The sequence below is a fragment of the Cherax quadricarinatus genome, chromosome 2 (genome assembly GCF_038502225.1).
Source record: "Cherax quadricarinatus isolate ZL_2023a chromosome 2, ASM3850222v1, whole genome shotgun sequence".
NCBI lineage: Eukaryota > Metazoa > Arthropoda > Malacostraca > Decapoda > Parastacidae > Cherax > Cherax quadricarinatus.
Window position 1 is genome coordinate 45,039,860 of NC_091293.1, and position 19,017 is coordinate 45,058,876.

The 19,017-nt window shown below is 39.1% G+C and overlaps 1 protein-coding gene across 1 annotated transcript in view; it reads right to left on the minus strand.

Annotated features, from left to right (window-relative positions):
• Positions 1–202: 202 nt before the first annotated feature.
• The window catches only part of eEF1gamma (elongation factor 1-gamma), a 163,702-nt gene continuing 144,887 nt past the window's right edge, over positions 203–19,017 (minus strand). The window contains exons 8-9 of the mRNA XM_070088131.1: positions 17,437–17,486; positions 203–375 (exon numbers count right to left, since the gene is read on the minus strand). Coding sequence (XP_069944232.1) covers positions 218–375; positions 17,437–17,486 — 208 coding nt within the window. The 3' untranslated portion in view covers positions 203–217. The remainder of the gene's footprint in view (positions 376–17,436; positions 17,487–19,017) is intronic.

Consider the following 19,017-nt stretch of genomic DNA (forward strand, 5'->3'; position numbering starts at 1 on the left):
TAATGATAATCCGAGAACAAAAATGCTGAAGTGCATTCTGGAAAAACAAAATCATAACAGCTTCTTAACAAGAGCCCCTCCCACAACGTAAGTAAATTCCCCACGCCTGAGTTACATCACAAAAATATTCTTTCTATAGCTTTGTGCATAACACGTTTCATGTAACTAGTGTGACCTGTACATCAGTTATATAGAAACCTCAACCATCATCTATTAACTAAAAACATTTTATAAAGACCATTAAACTTACCGGGAAAGCCAGTTCTTGCCCCCTCCAGACCCATATACCAGATATGTTGTTAGCTCCATCTTCACCAAACACACACATGGAGGCAAAGGCATTCTTACGAAGTTTGTCAACACGCTGGAACATACCTGTAAATATGAATGTACTGTGCAGTTGCTTGAGTTTGATCTAAGGGGAGAGTGGAGGGAAAAGCCCAAAGGAAAGAGGCAGAGGGGAAGAAGGGAGAGAGAATAACACTACTTCATCTGAAATCCTTTATACCTAGGATGACTCGAGTCTGAAGCACATTCACACAACACAATGACACCGATAAAAATAAAAGTCAGTTGACCAAGTGAAATTACTGACCTACAGATGGCTTCAACTTCATCCTATTTCCTATTTGAGTGTCTCTTAACAGTAAAAAGGCTTTCAAATGAGCTGAAATAGGACACAGCTCTTAGCTTATATATAAAGGCAGAAACACTTAACCTAACCCCATAAAACCCTTTGTAAAAAAAAGAAAAGGGGGGGAGGAGAGGTGGGGAGGAAGGGGGGATAATGAAGAGGGAGAAGAGAGGAAGAGAGAGAAAGGGGGAGGAGGAAAAGGTGAAAGGGAAGAGGAGAGGAAGGGTGAAGAGGGGGAAAATGGGACAAGCGGAAGACAGAAGAGGGGAAAGGGAAAACAGGAGAGAGAAAAGGGAAGACAGAAGAGAGGGAAAGCAAAGACGAGAGACAATAATCTCAAGACAAATTACAGAGTTTTTTGACTATCACTCACTACTTTGTGATCGTCAATATGGCTTCAGGAAAAGTTACTCTGCTGCTGATCTGTTGTTAAACCTCTCCACCAAGTGGCACCAGTCATTGGATGAATCCAAAGTCAGCTGTGTGATAGCACTGGACATTGCTGGCGCTTTCGACCGGGTATGGCACCAGGGCCTCTTAGCAAAACTTCAAGCACTGGGAATTGCAGGCTCTACGCTATGTCTCCTCAGTGATTACCTTCATGGTAGATCACTAAGTGTAGTTCTCAATGGAACGGAATCTGCAAGACATCCTACTGGGGCAAGTGTTCCACAAGGAAGCGTGCTGGGACCATTGTTATGGAATGTCTACTTCAACGACCTTCTTCATCTCATCCCAGAATCACATGCATATAGACGACTGCACACTGACATTCACTTATCCAAGAGAAGAAATGCCAGCTGCTCTAAGCTACATCAATCACCAGCTGAGAGCTATATCAGCTTGGGGAAATAGATGGCAAATAACATTTGCACCTGAGAAAACACAAATGATGATCATCTCTAGGCACCATGATGGTAATGCTGGTGCAGTAGTAAGGATGAATGGGAGGGTGTTGGCACCTGAAGAAGAAGTTGATATCCTTGGGGTGAAATTTGACTCCAAGCTAACCATGAAGAACCATGTTGTATATCTTGCAAACAAGGCAGCCAGGAAGCTTACAGCACTTCGCCGTATCTCGCACCTACTTGACAGTAGGGGTTGCAAGATTCTGTACGAGGCACAAGTACACTCGCACCTCGAGTATGCTCCACTTTCTTGGTTTGCCTGCCCCCCCTCTCATCTGTGACTGCTTGACAGAGTAGAGAACAGAGCAAGACGTCTCATCTCTCGCCTGGACCCATCCTGGATAGATCTGTCATTTCAGCAGAGCCTTCAACATAGGAGGGATGTGGGTGGCCTTACTGTTATGTACATGGCCAATACAGTGGACCCCCGCATAACGATGGCATCACATAGCGATTTTTCCGCATAACGATTACTTTTATCGCAAAATTTTTGCCGCGCATACCGATTAAAAACCCGCATACCGATTTTCGTCCGAGACGCGTCCAATGTGCCCTCAGCCAGCCTCACATGTGCCGCCCCGTCCCATTGTTTACCAGCCAGCCTCCGCGGTAACATCCAAGCATACACTCGGAATATTTCGTATTATTACAGTATTTTCGGTGCTGTTTCTGGAAAATAAGTGACCATGGGCCCCAAGAAAGCTTCTAGTGCCAACCCTACACCTCAAAGGGTAAGAATTACTATAGAGATGAAGAAAGAGATAATTGATAAGTATGAAAGTGGAGTGCGTATAGCCGACCTAGTCAAGCTGTACAAGAAACCCCAATCAACCATCGCTACTATTGTGGGCACCAGAAAGACAATCAAGGAAGCTGTTCTTGCCAAAGGTTCAACTGTGTTTTCGAAACAAAGATCGCAAGTGATGGAAGATGTTGAGAGACTCTTATTGGTGTGGATAAATGAAAAACAGATAGCAGGAGATAGCGTCTCTCAAGCGATCATATGTGAAAAGGCTAGGAAGTTGCATGAGGATTTAATTAAAAAAATGCCTGCAACTAGTGATGATGTGAGTGAATTTAAGGCCAGCAAAGGTTGGTTTGAGAGATTTAAGAAGCGTAGTGGCATCCATAGTGTGATAAGGCATGGTGAGGCTGCCAGTTCGGACCACAAAGCGGCTGAAAAATATGTGCAGGAATTCAAGGAGTACATAGAAACTGAAGGACTGAAACCTGAACAAGTGTTTAATTGTGATGAAACAGGCCTGTTCTGGAAGAAAATGCCAAGCAGGACCTACATTACTCAGGAGGAAAAGGCACTCCCAGGACATAAGCCTATGAAAGACAGGCTTACTTTGTTGATGTGTGCCAATGCTACTGGTGATTGCAAAGTGAAGCCTTTATTAGTGTATCACTCTGAAACTCCCAGAGCGTTCAGGCAAAAGAATGTCCTCAAGGATAATTTGTGTGTGCTGTGGAGGGCAAACAGTAAGGCATGGGTCACTAGGGAATTTTTCTATAACTGGTTACGCCATGCATTTGCCCCCAATGTGAAAAATTACCTAACTGAAAAGAAATTAGAACTTAAGTGCCTCCTGGTGTTAGACAATGCCCCTGGTCATCCTACAGACGTGGCAGAGCGACTTTATGGGGACATGAGCTTCATTAAGGTGAAGTTTTTGCCTCCTAATACCACTCCTCTCCTGCAGCCCATGGACCAGCAGGTTATTTCCAACTTCAAGAAACTGTACACAAAAGCTCTGTTTGAAAGGTGCTTTGTAATGACCTCAGAAACTCAACTGACTCTAAGAGAGTTTTGGAGAGATCACTTTAATATCCTCAATTGTGTAAACCTTATAGGTAAGGCTTGGGAGGAAGTGACAAAGAGGACCTTGAACTCTGCTTGGAAGAAACTGTGGCCAGAATGTGTAGACAAAAGGGATTTTGAAGGGTTTGAGGCTAACCCTGAGAATCCTGTGCCAGTTGAGGAATCCATTGTGGCATTGGGAAAGTCCTTGGGGTTGGAGGTTAGTGGGGAGGATGTGGAAGAGTTGGTGGAGGAGGACAATGAAGAACTAACCACTGATGAGCTGATAGATCAACTTCAAGAGCAAGAGGCCAGACCTGAGGAAACTGGTTCAGAGGAGGGGAGAGAGAAATTGAAGAAGTTGCCTACTACAAAGATAAAGGAAATCTGTGCTAAGTGGCTTGAAGTGCAAACCTTCATGGATGAAAATCACCCTCACACAGCTATTGCAAGCCGTGCTGGTGATTATTACACTGACAATGTTGTGAAACACTTTAGGCAAGTCATAAAGGAACGAGAGGTACAGGCCACTATGGACAGATATCTTGTGCGAAAGAAGTCCAGTGACTCTGAAGCTGGCCCTAGTGGCATTAAAAGAAGAAGGGAAGTAACCCCAGAAAAGGACTTACTACCTCAAGTCCTAATGGAAGGGGATTCCCCTTCTAAACACTAACACACTCTCTCCCCTCCTCCCATCCCATCAATCATCACCAGATCTTCAATAAAAGTAAGTGTCATTTAATTGTGCATGCCTTTTTCAGTTTGTGTGTATTAAAATTAACATTTCATGTGGTAAAAAAAATTTTTTTTCATACTTTTGGGCGTCTTGCACGGATTAATTTTATTTCCATTATTTCTTATGGGGAAAATTCATTCGCATAACGATTATTTCGCATAACAATTACCCCTCTTGCACGGATTAAAATCGTTAACCGGGGGTCCACTGTATTGTCAAAATACCACACTTGGATCCACTTCGAGGACAGCGTGAAACAAGCTTTTATGCCACAAGACGGGCAGAAAGCAGCAACTTCACTCTGGCTGTACCCTTCTCCAGAACTTCACTCCATCTGAGATCATATATACCAAGGATGACTCGAGTATGGAACACATTCGTACAGCATAATGATGTCAACGAGATAAAGTCAGTTGATCAAATGAAAATGCTGGCCCACAGATGGCTCCAACTTCATCCTGTTCCCTACTTTTATGCCTCATAACAATAAAAATGCTTTCAAATGAGCTGATGTTGATAACAGCTCTTAGCTTGCCAATAAAGTTAGGAATCCTTAACCTGTAAATAGCTTGTCAATAAAGCTAGGGATCCTTAACCTTGTCAAACCCTGTGGAGAAAAAAAAAAAAAAAGGAAGACGGAGAAAGGAAATAGAAAGATGGAGGAGAGGGGGAGAGGAAGGGAGAAAGGAGAGAGGAAAGAGAAGAACCAGTCAGTAGCATAATGACACTGATGAAATAATCAGCTGACAAAAGGAAATCTCTGGCACACAGATGGCTCTTAACTTCATACGGTTCCCTAAGTATATTTTTAATAACTTTTACACACTAACTCTAAGGGTAGGTCCCATTGTACTATGGCTTTGAAGCCCAAGTCAGTCCCATAGTTCTGCGCCATGAGCTCAGCTCATTCAGATAAGCTGTGAGTAGTAAATTTGGACCTAGATATGAGAGAAGGGATCTATGCATTAAGTGTGCACAATATAAAAAAAATCCTGCAGCAAGCAGTGCATAATGGGAATAAAAGAAACTGTGACTGTTTTTAGTTTAAAACATCAACTTTGCAGTGTATTTTTGCATAATTTTTGTGGTTATAGTTTAAGCTTCTTCATCTCATTTTACAGAATGGAAGATATCTTACAGAAATAGAGATGATTTTGATTGGTTTCAGGACAAAGTAACTTGAAATTGAGCTCAAAATAGCAGAAATGTTTCATTTTTACCAATATTCCGGAGTACAAGCATCACTTTATTGTTCACCACAACTTATATTAGTCCCTTTTATATTATAATTCTAACTTTAAATTCTAAACCTTTAAAGTACTACCTACTATCATATTCCCAAGCTCCATTATTTGATCATCACTTTATTTGTTCACCACAAATTATTTTAGTCCCTTTTATATTGTCTCCTTTATTTCAGCTTTAAAAAACTACCTTAGCTCATTATTTTTACATATGTTAAATAATTCAGGTGCTAATTTTTTTTTTAGCTTTAGAATATTTACTTAATTTTTTACTTAATTCTAACTATAGATTCACTACAAATCTTATGATTACAAGCATTGATCCTGATACCAACCTCTTATTTAATGACTTAAATGATTCAAACAGTTACTGTAATTACTACACAGCAAAACAATCAAAGGCACTTCTCAGAGCCAACAACAACATAACTATCTTTAACTACAATATCAGATCTTTAAGCAAGCATTATGATGTCCTCCTAGCATTACTAAATTCCTTGCATGCCAATATGTCCATCATTACACTAACTGAAACCTGGCTAAAGCCTGATACTACAGATGTCTATGCCATTCCTGGTTACACAGCCATACACAACTGTAGGCCAGACCAACAAGGGGGTGGCACTGCTATATACTACTCAGACCAACTAGAATGTATCACTAATACTTGCACAAGGGATGAACATGGGGAATATATAATAGCTAAATTCAAATCCAAATACCTACAAAAACCTCTCACAGTGATAAACATCTACAGAGTTCCACAATCAAACATTAGCCAATTTAGTCAAAACCTAGGAAGTATGATAACTGATGCACGCATGAACAAAGATCACTTACTACTCTCAGGTGACTTCAATATAAATCTCCTTCAAGACCAGGACCCACACATTACTGATTTCACAAACACAATGAGTAACTGCATGTTGCTACCAACAGTAACAAAACCTACAAGAGTTACAGAGACTAGTGTTTCCCTACTTGACCACATCTGGACCAACACCATATCCCCTTTAAAATCAGGCATAATTACAGATAATACCACAGACCACTACCCTACTTTCCTCATAACAACTCTTGGTAAAATACCCCAAGACACTACTAAAGTCACCTTCAGACTTCACAATGAGGCAGCCATTAATAACTTCACAACAGCAGTAACAAACATTGACTGGCACACTGAGCTAGAAATCTATACAGATATTGACGAATGTTTTAATAATTTTCTAAAAAAGACCCAATACCTTTATAACAAGCACTGCCCTAAAAAAACTAAACAGATGACAGCTAAGAGACTGAACAGTCCCTGGCTAACACCCAGCATTCTCAAATCCATAAATACAAAACACCGATATGAAAAACAGTACAGAATGGGTCACATCACCAGAGACCAAACAAAACGTTACTCGTCAATCCTAACCAGCCTGATAAGAAGGGCAAAAAAATTGTATTATGAGAACAGATTATCCAACTTACGAGGTGATAATTCTGGGAACAAAAAAGATATCACAACATAGCGAAATAAAATTAGCAAAATCAGATGAATCCCAACTCCCACCAACAGAAACAGCAAACAGACTCAATGATTTCTTCTCCACTATAGGTCAAAACCTTGCCAATAAAATCCCAAGCTCAGATACCCCACCAAATGACTACCTCACTGGCAATTACCCAAACACACTGTTCCTAGCTCCGACTAACCCATACAAAGTCTCCCTTATTATCAACGCACTGAAAAACAAGGCAGGAGATTTAAATACCTTACCACCCTTTATATACAAAAAAGCGTCACAAGTACTATCACCAATCATTGCAACACTCTTTAACAAATCCATTGAATCCTCCACCTTCCCTACAGTTCTCAAAATAGCAAGGGTCACCCCGATCCATAAAGGAGGAGACCAAACAGAGTTGAATAACTATAGGCCAATATCCAATTTACACCCTCTCTCAAAAATCTTCGAAAAATTAATTCATAAACGAATCTACTCCTACCTCATCTCCCAAAACATTCTCAACCCCTGCCAATTTGGATTCAGGCCTAATAAAAATACTAATGATGCTATTATACACATGCTAGAACATATATACAATGCAACAGAGAAAAAAGAAGTCCCACTGGGGATCTTCATTGACTTACGTAAAGCTTTTGATACAGTTGACCATGACTTGCTCCACGTAAAATTGTCACACTATGGTATTAGAGGGCACTCCCTCAACTACCTCAAGTCTTACCTCAGCAACAGAAGCCAATATGTGTACGCAAATGGGGCAAGCTCTTCCGCACAACCAATTACAGTTGGTGTCCCACAGGGAAGTGTCCTTGGCCCTCTTCTCTTTCTCCTATACATAAATGACCTACCAAATGCTTCGCAATTACTCAAACCCACACTTTTTGCAGATGACACTACATACGTCTTCTCTCACCCGAGCCCAGTCACGCTAGCCAATACTGTAAACACCAAATTACAGAAAATATCTACCTGGATGAGGACTAACAAACTTACACTAAACATTGACAAAACCTACTTCATTCAGTTTGGTAACAGAGCTACAGATGTACCTCTTAACATAACGATAAACGGATCACCTATCACAAAGCTAACAAGAGGGAAAATTCTTAGGAATCCACCTCGATAATAGACTCAAATTTCATACACATGTACAACAAATTTCTAAGAAAATTTCCAAGACTGTAGGCATACTATCGAAGATACGGTACTATGTTCCACAGTCAGCCCTCCTGGCCCTTTATCATTCTCTTATTTACCCCTATCTCACCTATGGAATTTGTGCATGGGGCTCAACAACAATTAACCATGTCAGACCACTAATTACCCAACAAAAGGCTGCAGTTAGAATAACAAATTCTCACTACAGGCAACACACTCCACCAATATTCAAAACACTCAACCTACTCACCATACAAAACATCCATACTTATTATTGCACCTATTACATACATAGAACACTTAACTCTGATATTAACCCTACCCTCAACAGAACACATGACCATAACACAAGGCACAGATCACTCTTTGATGTTCCTCGTGTCCATCTCACGCTATGCAAAAACTCAATGCACATAAAAGGCCCTAAAATCTGGAATTCATTACCTGTAAATATAAAAGAAACACTACCTGTTTACAAATTCAAGTCTCTTCTCAAAGTTCACTTACTCACTCAAAACAAAATAAATACTGAATAACTGAACCTTATAAATTGTATATCCAAAATGTTACTCACAATTATATCACATAAATGTTAAACCTAGGACCCAATCTAACTTTGTTATTTTTTTAAATACACTACCTAACAGAATACTCCATTCTACTGAATGAACAGCAATGCATGCAACCATATGACCTGTCTTTGTAATACTCATTTGTGCTTTATAGTTATCTGTTTACAATAATGTCTTATCACTGATTTCATCATTGCTTAGTTAATCTTAAGTTAATTTTAAGCCAGCCCGTAATACTATGCATATATGTAAGTGGCTTTGGCATGCTGCTCTTACCTGTATTTTTTTTTGTACCTCTGTATGTATGTATGTATGTATGTATGTATGTATGTATGTATGTATGTATGTATGTATGTATGTATGTATGTATGTATGTATCTGGTTGGTCTAATACACTGGAACCTTGACTTACGAGTTTAATCCGTTCCACGAGCTAGCTCGTAACTCAATTTACTTGTATATCAAATTAATTTTGCTCACTTAAATTAAATGAAAAGCCATTAAATCATTCCTGCACTCTGGAGAGACGGAAAAAAAATACTTGAATATGACGTCATTATCAACTGTAGAGCTTATTTATCTATCACAATTCATCTGACATCATAAACAATATAATTAACACAGAAACATGATATGTACTCTAGAATGAATAAAATAGGTCATAATATGGTGGCAGAGGCAGCAGCAGAAGTCTCTGTCATTTTCTGTCCAACTTTGACTATATAGTATCTTCCCATGCTCTTATTGTAAGAGAAAATGGAGTATTTTTGAGGCTAACTGCAGTATATCAGTAGTTTTCTAAGGAAAACACTGAAAATATCGTATATAAACACAATAAATCATAATACACTACAGAAGATAAAGAAATAATAAACTGGTTATAGAAAGTATATAGTATGTACTTAAACACTTGGAGCATAGATGGTGGCGGAGGTCGAGTGTCGGGGAAGTTGAGCGTAGGGGAGGTTGAGGGTGGGAGACTCACAGTGCGGTGTATGATATTAGTGGCCCTGTAAACCTTCAACAACAACAATGTTTTGTTTCATTGCTGAACTTAACTCGTACAATTTCTTTTATCACTTAAATGATACAATTTGTTTTGTTCAACTTTTCATTTTCTTTAAGAAACTGAAGCTCTAACGTTATAATAATTATTACGTATTTTTATCATTTATTTATTAATTAACACATCAGCCGATTCCCACCAAGGCAGGGTAGCCCGAAAAAGAAAAACTTTCATCATCATTCACTCCATCACTGTCTTGCCACAGGGGTGCTTTATGCTACAGTTATAAAACTGCAACATTAACACCCCTCCTTAAGAGTGTAGACACTGTACTTCCCATCTCCAGGACTCCAGCTGGTTTCCCCGAATCCCTTCATAAATGTTACTTTGCTCACACTCCAACAGCACGTCAAGTATTAAAAACCCATTCGTCTGAATTCACTCGTATCATGTAAGCTCACGCATGCTTGCTGGAAGTCCAAGCCAAAACCTCCTTTACCCCCTCCCTCCAACCCTTTCTAGGCCAACCCCTACCCTGCCTTCCCTCCACTACACATTTATACACTCTTGAAGTCATTCTGTTTTGTTCCATTCTCTCTGCATGTCCAAACCACCTCAAGCCCTCATCAGCCCTCTGGACAGTAGTTTTGGTAACCCCACATGTTCTCCTAATTTCCAAACCACGAATTTTCTGCATTATATTCACACCACACATTGCCCTCAGACATGATATCTCCACTGCCTCCAGCCTTCTCCTCATTGCAACATTCATCACCCAAGCTTCACACCCATACAAGAGTGTTGGTACAACTATACTCTCATATATTCCCCTCTTTGCTTCCACGGACAAAGTTCTTTGTCTCCACAGACTCCTAAGTGCACCACTTACCATTTTCCCCTCATCAATATGATTCACCGCGTCCTTCATAGACCCATCTGCTGACATGTTCACTCCTAAATATCTGAATATTTTTCACTTCCTCCATACCCTCTCCCTCCAATTTGACATCCAATCTTTCACCACTATCTTTTTGTTATCCTCATAACCTTACTCTTTCCCATATTCACTTTTAATTTTCTTCTCTTACATATCCCACCAAATTCATCCACCAACCTCTGCAATTTCTCTTCAGAATCTCCCAAAAGCACAGTGTCATCAGCAAAGAGCAACTGTGACAACTTCCACTTCGTGTTTGATTCTTTATCTTTTAACTCCACACCTCTTGCCAAGACCCTCACATTCACTTCTCTTACAATCCCATCTATAAATATATTGAACAACCACAGTGACATCACACATCCTTGTCTAAGGCCTACTTTTACTGGGAAATTATCTCCCTCTCTCCTACATACTCTAACCTGAGCCTCACTATCCTTGTAAAAACTCTTCACTGCTTTCAGTAACCTACCTCCCATACCTTACACCTGCAACATCTGCCACATTGCCCCCCTATCTACCCTGTCATATGCCTTTTCCAAATCCATAAATGCCACAAAAACCTCTTTACACTTATCTAAATACTGTTCACCTGTTTCACTGTAAACACTTGGTCTACACACCCACTACCTTTCCTGAAGCCTCCTTGTTCAATCTGCTATCCTACTCTCTATCTTACTCTTAATTCTTTCAATAGTAACTATCATACACTTTACCAGGTATACTCAACAGACTTATTCCCCTATAGTTTTTGCACTCTTTTTTTTATCCCCTTTGCCTTTATACAAAGCAACTATGCATGCTCTCTGCCAATCCCTAGGTACCTTACCATCTTCCATACATTTATTAAATAATTTTAACAGCAACCACTCCAAAACTATATCCCCACCTGATTTTAATATTTCTATCTTTATCCCATCAACCCCGGCTGCCTTACCCCTTTTCATTTTACCTACTACCTCACGAGCTTCCCCCACACTCACAATTGGCTCTTCCTCACTCCTACAAGATGTTATTCCTCCTTGCCCTATACACGAAATCACAGCTTCCCTATCTTCAGCAACATTTAACAATTCCTCAAAATATTCCCTCCATCTTCCCAACACCTCTAACTCTCCATTTAATAACTCTCCTCTCCTATTTTTAACTGTCAAATCCGTGTGCTCCTTAGGTTTCCTCAACTTATTAGTCTCGCTTCAAAACTTTTTCTCATTTTCAACAAAATTTGTTGATAACATCTCACCCACTCTCTCATTTTCTCTTTTTACATTGCTTCACTCTCTTAACCTCTCTTTTTTCCTCAATATACTCTTCCCTCCTTGCATCACTTCTACTTCGAAAAAACCCTCTCATATGCTAATTTTTTCTCGCTTACTACTCTCTTTACATCATTATTCCACCAATCACTCTTCTTCCCTCCTGCATCTACTTTCCTGTAACCACAAACTTCTATTGAACACTAACACTACATTCTTAAACCAACCCCATACATCGACCCCATTGCCTATACTCTCACTAGCCCATCTATCCTCTAATAGTTGTTTACATCTTACCTTAACTGCCACCTCTTTTAGTTTAAACACCTTCACCTCTCTCTTACTTGCTGCTTTTAATCTTCCTTGTATCCCATCTACCTTTTACCCTCACTGCAGCTACAACTAGAAACTGATCTGATATATTAGTGGCCCCTCTATAAACATGCACATCCTGAAATCTACTCAACAGTCTTATCTACCAATACATAGTCCAACAAACTGTCATTATGCCCTACATCATATCTTGTATACTTATTTATCCTCTTTTTTTTTTTTTTAAATATATATTACCTACAATATCTTTATATAAATTGAAGGGGGACAAAAAGAGATTGTAAAAATTATAGAGGAACACGTTTACTGAGTATACTAGGAAAAGTGTACGGTAGGGTTATTACTGAAAGAATTAGAGGCAAGACAGAATGTATGATTGCGGATGAGCAAGGAGGTTTTAGAGTGGGTAGGGGATGTGTAGATCAAGTGTTTACATTGAAGCATATATGTGAATAGTATTTAGATAAAGGTAGGGAAGTTTTTATTGCATTTATGAATTTAGAAAAGGCATATGATAGAGTGGAAAGGGAGCAATGTGGCAGATGTTATGTATATGGAATATGTGGTAAGTTACTAAATGCTGTGAGGAATTTTTATGAGGATAGTGAGGCTCAGGTTAGGGTGTGTAGAAGAGAGGGATGTGTAATGTCACCAAGGTTGTTTAATATATTGATGGGCCACCCTGCCTTGGTGGGAATCAGCCAGTGTGTTAATAAATTAAAAAATAAATAGATGGGGTTGTAAGAAGTAAATGCTAGGGTGTTAGGGAGAGGGGTGGGATTAAATTATGGGGAATCAAACACAAAATAGGAATTGACACAGTTGCTTTTTGCTGCTGATACTTTGCTTATGGGAGATTCTAAAGAAAAACTACTAAGGTTAGTGGATGAGTTTGGGAGTGTGTGTAAAGGCAGAAAGCTGATAGTAAACATAGAAAAGTGAAAGGTGATGAGGGTATCAAATGATTTAGATAAAGAAAAATTGAATATGAAATTGGGGAGGAGTATGGAAGTGAATGTTTTCAGATACTTGGGAGTTGACGTGTCGGCGGATGGATTTATGAAGGATGAGGTTAATCATAGAATTGATGAGGGAAAAAAGGTGAGTGGTGCGTTGAGGTATATGTGGAGACAAAAACGTTATCTATGGAGGCAAAGAAGGGAATGTATGAAAGTATAGTAGTACCAACAATAAATTTGTGTATAGTAGTACCAACACTCTTATATGGGTGTGAAGCTTGGGTTGTGAATGCAGCAGCGAGGAGGCGGTTGGAGGCAGTGGAAATGTCCTGTCTAAGGTCAATGTGTGGTGTAAATATTATGCAGAAAATTCGGAGTGTGGAAATTAGGAGGTGTGGAGTAAAAAAAAGTATCAGAGGGCTGAAGAGGGGTTGATGAGGTGGTTTGGTCATTTAGAGAGAATGGATCAAAGTAGAATGACATAGAGAGTGTATAAATCTATAGGGGAAGGAAGGCGGGGTAGGGGTCGTCCTTGGAAGGTTGGAAGGAAGGAGTAAGGGAGGTTTTGTGGGCGAGGGGCTTGGACTTCAAGCAGGCATGCATGAGCATGTTCGATAGAAGTGAATGGAGACGAATGGTATTTGGGACCTGACAATCTGTTGGAGTGTGAGCAGGGTAATATTTAGTGAAGGGATTCAGGGAAACCGGTTATTTTTATATAGCCAGACTTGAGTCCTGGAAATGGGAAGTACAATGCCTGCACTAGAGGAGGGGTTCGGGATATTAGCAGTTTGGAGGGATATGTTGTGTATCTTTATACGTATATGCTTCTGAACTGTTGTGTTCTGAGCACCTCTGCAAAAACAGTGAGGTGAAAGTGTTGAATGATGATGAAAGTATTTTTTTGGGGGGATCCTCTTTCTTTTTGGGTCACCCTGCCTCGGTGGGAGACGGCCGACTTGTTAAAAAAAAAAAGTGTAGATTACCTAGAATAACCCAAAAAAGCCAGAGTAACTTTTTTCCATGTTTGTGAGGCTTATACCATAATACAAACACCCTATATTGTGTACAAGTTGTTTCCACATTGGTACAGTAAAATAAGCACTCCCATTCTCATGTAACATTTTTAGAAGATTTGACATGCTGAGTGAAAGAATACAAAAGGAATAATTTTCTATAGTTAACCCCTAGTAATACTGTGTACATATTTTCTTTGATGCTGACCTATACAAGACTTAATTCTTTCCGAGAAAAAGTTAGCATATGAGAAGTTTTTACAAAGTAGAAGTGATGCAAGGAGGGAAGAGTATATGGAGAAAAAGAGAGAAGTTAAGAGAGTGGTGAAGCAATGTAAAAAGAGAGCAAATGAGAGAGTGGGTGAGATGTTATCAACAAATTTTGTTGAAAATAAGAAAAAGTTTTGGAGTGAGATTAACAAGTTAAGAAAGCCTAGAGAACAAATGGATTTGTCAGTTAAAAATAGGAGAGGAGAGTTATTAAATGGAGAGTTAGAGGTATTGGGAAGATGGAAGGAATATTTTGAGGAATTGTTAAATGTTGATGAAGATAGGGAAGCTGTGATTTCGTGTATAGGGCAAGGAGGAATAACATCTTGTAGGAGTGAGGAAGAGCCAGTTGTGAGTGTGGGGGAAGTTCGTGAGGCAGTAGGTAAAATGAAAGGGGGTAAGGCAGCCGGGATTGATGGGATAAAGATAGAAATGTTAAAAGCAGGTGGGGATATAGTTTTGGAGTGGTTGGTGCAATTATTTAATAAATGTATGGAAGAGGGTAAGGTACCTAGGGATTGGCAGAGAGCATGCATAGTTCCTTTGTATAAAGGCAAAGGGGATAAAAGAGAGTGCAAAAATTATAGGGGGATAAGTCTGTTGAGTGTACCTGGTAAAGTGTATGGTAGAGTTATAATTGAAAGAATTAAGAGTAAGACGGAGAATAGGATAGCAGATGAACAAGGAGGCTTTAGGAAAGGTAGGGGGTGTGTGGACCAGGTGTTTACAGTGAAACATATAAGTGAACAGTATTTAGATAAGGCTAAAGAGGTCTTTGTGGCATTTATGGATTTGGAAAAGGCGTATGACAGGGTGGATAGGGGGGCAATGTGGCAGATGTTGCAAGTGTATGGTGTAGGAGGTAGGTTACTGAAAGCAGTGAAGAGTTTTTACGAGGATAGTGAGGCTCAAATTAGAGTATGTAGGAAAGAGGGAAATTTTTTCCCAGTAAAAGTAGGCCAACACTTCGACAAAACAATTGGAAAAATATCTCATATTTATGTTAATTTATTCTACTGTGGGGTGTATATCATATTTATATGTTATGTAGCACATTTATTATATAATTTAAAAAAAAAATATCATGGATGGATCAATGAAAATGTTTACAAAGTGGAACCCCGAATATCGGCCGCTCCATTTATCGGGTGAATTGTATTTAGGTCGATTTTTGGGCGGAAATTCTGCTCTGTATTTCAGCTGGTGCCTTGAAAAATCAGCCGTATTGTACGCGTTAGCCCGCCAGGACACTGCACATGGGTGAATCAGTCTCCCTGTATCTCGGTGAATAAGCATATACTCTGCCCATTCATCTAAACATTTCCTTAAAATTCATCAGTTTTTGTTCTTGTTTATTAAGTGTGACTGTGAAATAAGCCACCATGGGCCCAATGGAAGATGTGCAGAGAGGCTGGGAGTGTAGCAGGGAGGCAGGGATTGTAGCAGGCATACAGAGAAGCAACCCCAGAAGGGGCTTTGTTACCTGATGTCATTATGGAGGGGGACTCCCCTTCCAAACAATCAGTGCCTCTCTCCTCCTCCCTGTCTTCCATAAGCCAACAAGTGTCTTCAATAAAGGCATGTAACAGTGATTTAAAAGTTCATTTTATTTATTTTATTTAGTTCTCATTGCTTTGTGTATGTAAAACTATAATTCATCTTTAAAAAACATATTTTTTTTTTTTAATATTTTTGGGTGTCTGGAATGAAACTTGTTTTTACATTAATTCGTATGGGAAATATTGCTTCAAATTTAGGCCAACCTTCTGGAATGGATTACGCCCGATATCTGGGGTTCCACCGTATTAACATAATACAGTCTCTCCTCACTAAGCGACATACTCGTTTATCAACGACTCAGACTTACGACAGCCTCTGATCAGTATGCATACCTAATGTATATTAGAGCAGATTTCCTCTACTCTGTTTACTTAAGTATAGATATAATTATCAGAGTATATATAAAATACGAAAACTTCCGAACACTTAAAATTTTGGAAAGTTTCCAAATTTGCTCGTGGCGAATGTTAACAAACCATATTAGTGGAACGCCGTAAAGCGGGGGCATACTGTAACTTACATTACGTATAATAACTGTACTTATGTGTACCTGTGAGATACAGACAGATGGAGACAGACAGCCAAAGTCAATCAGCCAGCCAGCCAGCCAAACATGTATTACACATGGTCCACAATCATTTCTCTTTACTTAGGGCATAGGTTATAGGACATTCTGGCAGGATGACACTACCAGTGGTATCGAAATTGAGAGAATGTTGCACAAGGGTTATTATCGAGGTTTCTGATATTTCCTCAACCACTTGTGGCAACATCCTTCTCAAAGCTACTAAACTCAGGGTCAATATAACTTTCCTCTTAAAAGGGGAGTGTTAATACAACATGGCATCAGTGAATCCCTGGTGTTTGCTACACTGTTTGCTCTAGCTGGTACTCAATTAAACTGGTGCTCCCACGTTACTAAGTGGTCCCAGATATTTTTAATACTGCACACACCGAGTGCTAAGACCCATTCTATACTGACCAGGCATTTCTGGCCAATCGTGCCAAATTTGGAGGAAGGAAAAATAAAACACTGATCTATATTTGGAGCGCTAGCGGTAACAATGTCGATCTAAGTTTTAACAGTTTAAGGGTTAAGGATTAATAAAAGTATCGGCACTGGCCATTTTCAGGGTAACGGTATTAAAAAAAAATCCGACACTTGTTAAAAAATTAATATTACATGTGTACTTAAAAGTATCAATATTAACACACTACCTTATGATTTTAAGAGTTACTCATGCACACACAAACACACTATCAACAAGGGCTTCTAACAGGTAACTAACACAAGTAATGAGTAATGACAATATCACCTCAAACAAATTACATTGTATAAATAACCTGTGTTATTTAATACTAATTGTGAAATAAGCATACCCTTATAATTTTAAAAAATTATAGGAGAGGTATCTGTATTGGCCAAAATACTGACATCTCAAAAAAAAAAAAAAAAAAAAAAAAAAAAAAAAAAAAAAAAAAAAAAAAAAAAAAAAAAAAAAAAAAAAAAAAAGACATTTGATACTTACCGCTAATCAAATTGCAGGTCATGAAGGTTTTGGAAAGGTCTTCAGCATATCTACCAAAATAGAAAAAATCATTAATATTAAAAGCACATACAACTGCAGTCTACAATTAGTTTTTCACTTTCAGGCCTTACCCAAGAAATATATCTAAGTAACTCATTAACCCTTTCAGGGTCTAGAGGCCCTCTCCTAAACTTGTTCTCAGGGTTGAAAATTTTTGGGGAAAAAATTTATTTTTCTTATGAAATAAGAGAATCTTTTCCCGATCATAATGACACCACATGTATGTAATTTGATGGAAAACTTACAGAATTATGCTCTTGCGAAATTAGCGATCTAGATGATGTTTACACATCGGCGATTTCGCCCACGTTGAGCCCTATTTTCGGTCAATTCCAGTGTACTAGTCAACAAAATTCATAACTATTTCGCTAGAACTCCATTTTTTCTATCGAATGAGTACAAGAAACCACCCATTTACCAATTTCAACTATCCAGTAAAGTGATCAGAAATTGACAATTTTGCCAATTTCAAAATATGCCAATTTCCAAATGGGGTCCAGAATAAGCAAGACAAACATTCCTGGCACTAAAATAACATTTTCTCTGTTCATCAGTCACATTCCCAGGCCTCTGTTACATTTTCTCTCAAAAAAAAAAAAAAAAAAAAAAAAATACAAGATATACTGTTATGCAGACTACTGCATTAGTGTAGAAATGGTATAAATAATATCAGTGCACTTGTGAAAGAATATTAGACTCACCAGTTGACATGTATTGAACGCGTGGCACGATTTGTTTACTTTTGAACTTTGGCAAAAATCGAACATTTCTGCTACTTTGAGCTCAATTTCAAAATACAGTGAACCCTCAACCAACGATGGCATCGATTAACGATAAATCTGACTAGCGATACATTTTAACGCAAAAATTTTGCCTCGACTAGCGCTTAAAAACCCGACCAGCGCTATTCGTTCCGTACCATACGCGTCCACTTTGGCCTGAGCACACCTCACGTGTCCCTTTGGTGCCAGTGTTTACAAACCAGCCAGCCCCCGCAGTCGCTTCCAAACATACAACTGGAACATTTCATATTATCACAGCCTTTTTAGTGATTGCACCTGCAAAATAAGTCACCATGGGCCCCAAGAAAGCTTCTAGTGTCAACCCTACAGCAAAAAGAGTGAGAATTACTATGGAGATGAAGGAAGAGATCATTGATAAATATGAAAGTGGAGTGCGTATCTCTGAGCTGGTCAGGTTGTATAATAAACCCCAATCACCCATCGCTACTATTGTGGGCAAGAAAACGGCAATCAAGGAAGCTGTTCTTGCCAAAGGTGCAACTATTTTTCGAAACTGAGATCGCAAGTGATAGAAGATGTTGAGAGACTTTTATTGGTGTGGATAAACGAGAAACAGATAGCAGGAGACAGCATCTCTCAAGCGATCATATGTGAAAAGGCTAGGAAGTTGCATGACGATTTAATTAGAAAAATGCCAGCAACTAGTGATGCGAGTGAATTTAAGGCCAGCAAAGGTTGGTTTGAGAGATTTAAGAAGCGTAGTGGCATTCATAATGTG